The sequence below is a fragment of the Salvelinus namaycush genome, chromosome 40, assembly GCF_016432855.1.
Source record: "Salvelinus namaycush isolate Seneca chromosome 40, SaNama_1.0, whole genome shotgun sequence".
Lineage (NCBI taxonomy): Eukaryota > Metazoa > Chordata > Actinopteri > Salmoniformes > Salmonidae > Salvelinus > Salvelinus namaycush.
In genome coordinates this window covers 15,673,713-15,683,211 of record NC_052346.1, presented here as the reverse complement: position 1 = coordinate 15,683,211, position 9,499 = coordinate 15,673,713, and the positions used below count along the sequence as shown (strand labels likewise).

The following is a 9,499-nucleotide window of genomic DNA, read 5'->3' as shown; positions in this document are numbered from 1 at the left end:
GGGTAGATGAAATCCATGTGGCCTTGCTGGCTGATTTTAATCCCCTGCTTTTTTCTCTCCCTCCCTGCCTCCCTCTGAGCAGACTCACCAGAGCCATGGTCTGCATGGAGGAAGAAGGGCCAGGCAAGCAGGCTTCTTTGAACAGCAGCCAAGGAGGAAAAAGGGAAGAGAGCTTCTCAGGATCACTGGTTGTATGCAATGCCAACTGTCTTGAATATCTCTGACCTGACAGCACTTGATTAGAAAACAGCAATATGGTGTAAACTTATCCAGGGTTGTAATTCATCATACGTCGGAAATTAGAGGAAGCTAGATAAAGTCCCTTTCTGAATAGGAAAGAGTGGTGCTTACCTTGACCTGGGAGAGGGAGGGATGGAGAGATGAGGAGAGTCAAAGGGATGGAGAGTAGAGGGTCCAGGCAGGGAAGGGGTCTGGGTAGGTCCCAATGGGGTAGTCCAAGAGAGGGAACGAGGGAGGAGTAGAGAGGAGAGGAAGGACAGGGAACAGGGAGACAGGGAGGTGAAACGTAAACGCTACTCTCTCCCTTTCTCTCTCGCTCTCACACACACACCCAAACACACACTCACACAGCCTACAGACAGGAACTAACACAAGCAGTTACTCCCAGGATGGGAGAGAGAGTGTCATACCCATCCACAGACACCCAAACACAGAGAGCAAGAGTAAGACCCGGCCCACTCTCTCCTACTGGCCCAATGAGAGGCAGCTGTAAAACTGCACGACCAATGAGAGACGATGAAGGCAGGACCAATAAGTGCAATGACTCATCCAGCCAATCAGAGAAATTGCCTTTGGACTCTTAGAACCTCCCTCTCTCTTAATGACAGATTTAGGAAGGTGCACTTAGCCTGTGTGAGTGATTTAAGACCCTGACCTGGGACACATTAGAGTGATTAGATTCTGATGCACCTAAACCAGTGTGATAACACAGTAGGCAGCATGCTCCCCTACAACACTAGCTGAGATCCAGTCAGGTGCTGTATTGCATGCTACAGTCATTCTCATGTACGGCTACCCTCTTAAAGGAGGTTACGCATGACATGTTGCATTATTTCTGGAAACAGAACACACGCAGTCGTGCACACACAGACACACGCACAGGAATGCATGCATACACACGTACAGAGTTGATTGTTAAAGAGGGAGGAGAGGTGAAACCTCTGATTCAGCAGTATTTCAGCCCTCTAATAAAACACCACTGACAGGCTGTGCTGTAGAGGATGTACCTCCTCTATACTGGACAGGAGATGGCTATAAAAGATTCATAGAAAATGGGAGGGAAAGATGGGCACAGAGGGGAAGTATAGGCAGGGTTTACCAGCTGTGATGAAATGAGTGTGGGTCGCTGTGAATAATATACAGGATGCTGTGAATAATATACAGGATATTGCCACAGTCAAACCAATGTAACAGGATAATATTGTGGATATTATGTCCTAAGACTTATTTCCCTATCTGTCTGATTCCTTATAACCACTGATCTGAAAGAGATGGATAGTTCCTAGTTGAAAGCACAGAATACATTCATGGGTGAAAGTGATACAGCAGAATGGCCGCCACCGTATGCATGCATGCTATCCTTTCACATTGGGGTCTGGTTCTTAAAGGAGGTGACACAGAAGGAAGTGTTTCGTCTGGGAAACAGCACTAGATGCAGACAGGTCCTGGTTAGAAAAGGAAAGGTTGGATGGATCAAGAATTTGCAGTGAGGCCTTCCTCACAGCTATGGCTGTGATGTCCATGAAATCAAGGCACACTGTTGGACTGCCTTAGGATAACTGCATGACAACCAAATCCCCAGATATGTGTTTATTGGGTTCTGTTGAGGGCACAGAAGATATCTCATGACTGGCTAAATCATATAACATTTAAAGTGCTGTGACAATGGACTGAATCTCTCCATGTAGCCTGAGACAGTTTTTAACTTAAAACCAACCACATGATAATCAAATTGGTCATGCCATATTTGGAGAACTATTTATACGTGTAGTAAATACGTTATAAATACCCTACCAAATCCCATAAAAGAACCCAGTTTGAAAAATAAGTAGGCAAATGCACAATAGGTTTATGTGACATGCGCACTGGAGAGCGTCAGTCTCCATTGCTATGCCCTCATTTATAGCACCAAAGGTCAAACTCAGATTGCAAATGTTTGCTGAAGTTTGTTTATGATGTTGCAGGCGTTTTCAAGCATATTCATACTGCTAGACGTATTCCAAATTTGTATATAAAAGCTCACACGTGACGCGAAAAGAACGTTTACAAACATTCTCATACGTTTTCTCCTCATACTCTAACAACGTTACTTTATTCAGTTACATTGTAACGCCGACATGTAGCCTACTAACCAAAGATTTAATATGGACGTTCACACTGAGGGGATTCGTTTATCTAGCTCGGGTTACCCCGATGGGAGGAGTTTGTATCGGGTGAAGGTGATTGCATTCATTTTGGAACAGGGCGGCCTGGCGGGCGTGAGCCGGTTCTAAACAAAAGTGAAGTAATTAAGCACGTGGAGTGATACATCGGATTAGTGATGAGTCGGATTCTGTGCAAAAGTGATTGCGATAAAAACGCTTTATCTGCCTTCCCAATGAAAACTAGTTTGAACATTCAAACATGTATTTTTATGGAAAAGAGATGTTGTATGTTTCGGGACGATTGGCCGAGGGGGGCAGATTGCTGTTTGATTTGAGAGGGCGCTCCTCCCTCCCTGCTTTCCCCCGATGACATGATGCGCCATTGCTCGGTTCAACCCGGGCCAGGAAAATAGAGCTCCCTCGTTTCACAGCACGCGACGGCCACGTACAATGATTATCCATGGGGCAATGTTCAGTTGCGTGCTCAGTAGAATGCTCTATGTTTTGTGTAGGGTGTTTGTCTTTATTAATTAAATGTTCATGTGATATTATGTCCTAATATATTGGAATACATTATGTAGCCTATTTTGATATTGATATTTAAACCAGTCAAAAGTATTGATCATTGAATGATATACTAATGTTAATTGATTAAATACCTTTTAAGGTGCATTTTGGATTATCTCCGGTCAATCAACAGAAACTACAGCCCCCATAGTTCCTTGCAAAATCTCACAGACTCAGTTGCTCTGAAATGCATTCATTGAACAACAGCGCGCACACGAGTTCAGTCGGCAAAGAATTTAGAGGTAGGCTTTACCTACTTTCCTTGTCAATGTATAAAGATGTATGTACATTGTTTAAAACCCAATTATTGGTGTCAACTTCAGCTAGCTAACAAGTTCACCAATGTTCCCTGCAATAAGATAATATTAACTCGCATGATGGAGCTAACATTAGCTAGATAGTGTCAGCTACTGTAGGCAGTTAGCAAAATTGTCTAGGCTAGTTGATTTTAGCTGTAGCTAGCTCTCTGACATTGTTTACTAGCAAGGGGTTTATCAAACTAAGCTTATACCTCTTCCAGACAAGCTTAGCTACCTTTAGCTAACTAACGTTAGGTATTCCAGACTGGAATCTGGTTAGCTAACGTAACTAGTTAGCTAACATTGAATATGGCTCGTGCCAGCCATGCGTGCAGAAGTTGCACCCCTGTTTTAGCGAATACTTTTTAAAGTAACTATGTCTGGTCTCACATGCATGCAAAATTGCAATTACAAAGCTATCTAACTATGGTAAACTTAAATGCAATAGCTGGTCAAGAGGTAGACGTTACAAAAGTCGTTGTGAATCTATTTTTGGAGTGTGTCAACCCCAAGTTAATAAATCAGTCCAACAGAGAACAACAAAATTATAATACACTGACTGCACCCAAATAATACTCGTGACCTGACAGCTCCGATCTGTTAGGGTTGTTGTTTACCATGGTTGTTACTATAATACGTGTGATTTGATGTCCCTGCCCGGGAAAGGACAGCTTTGGACATAGGGAGTTTGGTTGCGCACCATCCCACAAAATAATGAAGAATAAAGCACTCTGTCAGAAAACAAACTTTAAATGACTATTTGCAAACATTCTTGTATTTTACAGGTTCACAATGACCAGAGGTCCAGCTGTAAACTAGCTTGCTTTCAATCATTGTTAATCCATGGAATGGAGCAAAGGTTGACCTTCTCTCATACATACAGTATGGAGATGGCTGCAGGTAGCACTTTAACTCCATGTTCGTCATTGTGAAAGGTTTCCCTCTCATCCCCTCTGTAATGTTTAAGACTGGATCCTTTGTGGAACTTGTAAGGGAGGAGTGCTAACATCAATCTACTCATTGTCTGCTTAGAAAATCTGAATTTAAGGTTTAGACCCTACTCTCTGGTTTCTATGAAAATTCCTATAGCAAGCCTCTTCACTATAGCAATACCATTTAGTCATTTGATACAGTCAGAGGTAGACTTGCGACTCCAGTGTCCACTGTCAGGCCACTACCATGGTGGACAAAGACGCTATGGTGAGTGGGGATAGGGCTGTGGAGGAAGAGGCTGAACTGGACCTGAAGGAGAACGCCCCTGCAGAGCCTGACCCTGAGATGGCTCTTCCCCCACCCGAGGACTCCTCAGACGGCCAGACCAAGACAGCCCGGACCTGGGAGTTGTCGGTGGTGTTCCTGTGTTTCTATGGGTTTATGGTGCAGCTGAAGCCTGGGGAGCCCTTTATAACACCAAACCTGCTCAGCATGGAGAAGAACTTCACCAGGGAACAGGTCAGTGATGCACAGTCATCTCCCTATAACAGTTTGGAATGTTGGTGTGCTGTGTGTAGTGTGAGAGTGCAATGTGTGCAGTGTGTGTATGCAACTATCCGTGTGTGTCTTAAGGTAACCACAGTTTTTAAGGGTGGGTAGATGTGTATGAGGTAGGGCTGCACGATGTGGGCGAATTATCGAGTTGAGAATTTTTTTTCTTACCAAATGTTGCGATTTAATGTTAAAGATCAAAATACTAGGGTGAACTGTTGGAAACATAGAAATGGAATAACTTATATTACAAAGTAGGGCTGGGAATTGCCAGGGACCTCACAATACAATATTATCACGATACTTAGGTGCCGATACGATATGTATTGCCATTCTATATGTATTGCCATTCGATACTGTGATTTCATTGCGATTCGATGTTCCAAACATATTGCTCACCATATGTCTGCTGCAGAGGGACAAGAGAGAGACATGAGAAAATGAGTTTTGATCAGTCATGGAAATAAGTGCTGATACAAATTGGCTCCCTATTTAAATAGAAGATAAAGAACAGCGCAAATTTTTGGGGGGCGATATTGTCAGTGGTATGATATATAGCCACAAATAATATCCCGATATGTAACTGTTATTACATATCGGGACATTCAGAACCAAAGTGGAAAGTGGCATCGTTCTTGTTTTGGAACGATTGGTTGACTGCATTGACCTAACAGAATAGCATGCAAACTTACAGTGAATTAACAGCAAGGAGGAGGAACTGCACTGCTTGGTGGGAAGCAGCCGCAAGAGGAGAAAAAAATGGCGGAAACTATAAAAACGTCCATTACACGTTTCAAAATATTGCATGCAATATGGATCTCTTGCGATATGGATATTGCACGTCAATATTTTGATTACGATGTGAATTTGATCATTTTGGAGCACTAGTAGGAAGGATCGAGAAACTTATCTTCACTCTTGCTTAGTAAACAAGTATATTGTTAGTCGTGTCAACTTTGCTATCGGTCTTCTACTGATTTTTTATTTTATTTAACTGACTTGCGTAGTTTTTGAGCAGTGTATATTTAAAGGCCAGGGCATGTCAGTTCAACCTGAGGCCCAATTGATTTTGAGGGATATGAAAGGCAATGTCCTGCGCTGGAGGCTATAGCCTTGTATGACACGTAGAATGACAACCCTGATATAAGCTATATCAGCTGACACAAGTTCCATCTGAATTTATACTAGGAGCTTGAACTACAACCGCTCAATCCCAAAGTAATTGAAAAAAAAGTGGCAGTTATTATTTTCCAGTGTTCCTTAGTCATGGAACCCACTGGACTGTAATAAGGCTATCACAGTGTGAGTGCAGTAACCCCTCCTCAGTATGGTCAAAGTTCACATTCCTACAAATTAGGTCAGAGTCTCTTTTTCTGATTGGTTACTGTAGGCTTGTCTGGCTCAGTATCAACTAATGAACCTAATGGCCTGACGTCTGCAGACTCATTGGAAGCTGTCCTTGCATACAATGTAGCATTAGTTCAAATGAAGGGGATCAGTGAAGGTTTTTGCTCCCCTCATTTCCTGTAGAGGGGGATTAACGTTGTTGCATTGTCAAAAGGTGTGAGCACAGCGACAAGGTTATTCTGAACAGCATATGAGGCATTTGTCAGTGTTCGAGGACTCACAGGAAACTAGCCTAAATATGCAATTTGAGAACACCTGCCGGCACATTTTATATAGCCTTCAGCTATAACAACTTTTTACAAGGAGAATTAGATTCCATGTATCCCTCTCAGTCTCTTCTATGTGGTCTCCCCCTCTCATACCTGCCATTCTCTTCCAACAGGTGACCAATGAGATCAACCCGATCCTGTCCTACTCCTACATGGTGGTGCTGGTGCCAGTCTTCCTCCTGACAGACGTCCTGCGTTACAAGCCCGTCCTGGTCCTCTCCAGCCTCAGCCATGTGGCCATCTGGCTCCTCCTCCTCCTGGGCTCCTCCCTCTTAGAGATGCAGTTCATGGAGTTCTTCTACGGCATCACCATGGCAGCACGCGTGGCTTACTCCTCCTATATCTTCTCCCTGGTCACCCCAGAGCTCTACCAACGCGTGGCCAGCTACTCGCGCTCTTGCGTCCTCATGGGGGTGTTTGCCAGCTCGGTGCTGGGCCAGGTGCTGATATCCGTGGGCAGGCTCTCCTTCGCCATGCTCAGTGCTGTGTCCTTGGCCTTGGTGTCCTTCGGCTTGGTGCTCTCCTGCTGCCTGCCCTGGCCCAAGAGGTCCCTGTTCTTCAACAGGGCCCACCACGCTGCCCAGAGGAACCTCCAGGAGCAGGCTTCCGCCCAGTCGGAGCTGGCCAGGATAAAGCAGGGCGAAGCGGGCTTGGGTTCAGGTGACACACCCTCCCTGGCCCCTCTCAGCTCTGGTTCCTCCTGGAGGGACTCTGTGTTTATTCAGATGCTGAAGGAGCTGAGGAACGTGCCGCGGAGGCCCAGCCTGAGACTGTGGAGCCTGTGGTGGGTGTTCAACTCCGCCGGCTACTACCTGGTGCTGTTGTACGTCCATGTCCTGTGGAACAAGGTGTACCCCACCACGGAGAACAAACACGTCTACAACGGAGGGGTGGAGGCTGTCTCCACACTACTGGGTGAGAGATCCATTTCCCTAGGTTTAAGTCTGGGTACAAAGGCCCTCCAAAGCCAGGTATACAAGTGTTTTAATAACCAATGTGTAGTATTCACCTGGGTCTTTACTGTCTGACAGGGTAGGAGCCTGTGTTGTCCAAGTCAATGATTCCTACAAAATATTAACACCCCTACAGCAGTTGGCAGAGGTAGTAGTGAGACCACCATGGCAACATGCTTCAAGGTACATATTTTCTCAGTCAAATGAGTTGTCTGGCATCACGTGTTGTCAGGTCAATAAGTTTGTCTTAGACCAGGGTTTCCCATCTCCAGTTCTCCAGTACCCCCAACAATACACGTTGTTGTAATCCCAGGCTAACGCGCCTGATTCAATAGTTGATGAATAGTTGACAAGTAGAATCAGGTGTGCTTGTCCGGGGCCACAACAAAAATGTGCACTGTTGGGGGGGGACTGGATTTGGGAAACCCTGTTTTAGACTGACCCCTCTCCAATGATTTAATTATGACTGAAGTTACATGACCTAAGCAGCTGACAAGGACAGGGGACATACAAAGCCCACGAAGCAGAATGTGGTGAGACAATGGCAGACTAAACAGTCACGTTCTATTGAAAGGTGGTGGAAGATGACGATGGTTTAGATGTTGATCACACAGGGAGATGACGCCAGACAATATGCTGCTCCCCATAGTCATTTAGTATAATTATTTTATTGATGCATAATAATAACATAAAGGCCCTCTGTTTGCCTTGATATGATGTCGTCAAACTGTGACCCTGGGTCCACACACACAGCATTTATTAAATGAAGTTCCCCCAAGCCTTAATCACCTACTCAATCATTAACTTAGTCAGCTTATCTTCTTCGACTAACTCCCTCGTTAACTCTGTCCCAGGTGCGATCACGTCGTTTGCAGCAGGCTTCGTGAAGATCCGCTGGAACGTGTGGTCTGAGCTGGTGATCGGTGTCATCACGGCTCTGCAGGCTGGCCTGCTGCTCCTCATGGGGACCACCAGCAACATCTGGGTCTGCTATGTGGCCTACTCCCTCTTCAAGGGTTTCTACCAGTTCCTCGTGCCTATCGCCATGTACGTTTCTTTAGGTCTACTTTTATTTAACGTCGTTGTATACATATAATGGGATTTTGAGGATTTTCATGTTCAGATGTGTGCAGTGTATGAATGCATTGTCATGGAACTGTCACGTCTTTCTTACTTTAGGCTGTACATTTAATCTGCTGACTATCCTGTTGTGGTGTTTGTAGTTTCCAGATCGCCTCGTCGCTCACCAAGGAGCTGTGTGCCCTGGTGTTTGGGGTCAACACTTTCCTGGCGACCGTTCTGAAGACCATCATCACCCTCATCGTCTCTGACAAGAAGGGTCTGGGATTAGACGTGCACTCCCAGGTCAGTCACACACACTCTGATTACGACCACGCTCAGACAACTTCCTGCAAGCTGACGTCACCCATATGGGAACACCATATGCTTTCTAATGAGTGCTGTTCTGTTCTCCAATAGTTCCTGGTCTACTTCTTCTACTTTGCCTTGCTGACGGTTATCTACCTGGGCTGTGCTGCCTGGGTCATCATTCGCCACTACAGGAACCAATCGGCAGGAGGGGGAGGAGACACCGACCAGGCCACGCCCACTGAGCTATGTTCCGTACCATCAAACCCCTCGGAGACAGAACCTCTGTCCAATGGGAACAACGTGAAGGCCTGAAAGGGATATTCCGGGATGTTGGCAATGAAGCCCTTTATCTACTTCCCCAGAGTCAGATTAACTCGTGGATACCATTTTTATGTCTCTGTGTGCAGTTTGAAGGAATTTGCTACCTAGCATTAGCCAAATTGCTAACTACCGTTAGCGTAATGACTGGAAGTCTATCGGAACAGCTAGCATGCAAGTTGTTCCTGTAGACTTCCAGTCATTGCGCTAGCTAACGCTAGTTGGCATTGGCTCGCGAAACTACCTCTAACTTCTTTCATACTGGATGCAGAGACATAAAAATGGTATCCATGAGTTCATCTGACTGTGGGGAAGTAGATAAAGGGTCTCATTGCCAAAATCCTCAACTATCCCTTGAACATTGTGTCATCTTTACATCAACACCTAAACCCCCTACACTGACATTGAGTGGTCTAAACGGTCTGGGAATCTCTCGCTACGGTTTC

General features: G+C 45.2%; 1 protein-coding gene across 1 annotated transcript; it reads left to right on the top strand.

The window, feature by feature from the left end:
- The first annotated feature begins 3,137 nt into the window (after positions 1-3,137).
- On the top strand, positions 3,138-9,275 carry LOC120033455 (reduced folate transporter-like). Its single transcript, XM_038979819.1, has 6 exons — positions 3,138-3,193; positions 4,036-4,702; positions 6,525-7,326; positions 8,219-8,411; positions 8,588-8,729; positions 8,844-9,275. The coding sequence occupies exons 2-6, from the start codon at positions 4,430-4,432 to the stop codon at positions 9,045-9,047; spliced, it is 1,614 nt and encodes a 537-aa protein (XP_038835747.1). The 5' UTR covers positions 3,138-3,193; positions 4,036-4,429; the 3' UTR covers positions 9,048-9,275.
- Positions 9,276-9,499: the final 224 nt, after the last annotated feature.

Bases quoted from the DNA above. Each gene is read 5' to 3' on its own strand.
- LOC120033455 (XM_038979819.1), top strand. From the start codon at position 4,430: ATGGTGGACAAAGACGCTATGGTGAGTGGGGATAGGGCTGTGGAGGAA. The intron at 4,703-6,524 runs GTCAGTGATGCA...CTCTTCCAACAG, and splicing joins AGAACTTCACCAGGGAACAG to GTGACCAATGAGATCAACCC. The intron at 7,327-8,218 runs GTGAGAGATCCA...ACTCTGTCCCAG, and splicing joins GGCTGTCTCCACACTACTGG to GTGCGATCACGTCGTTTGCA.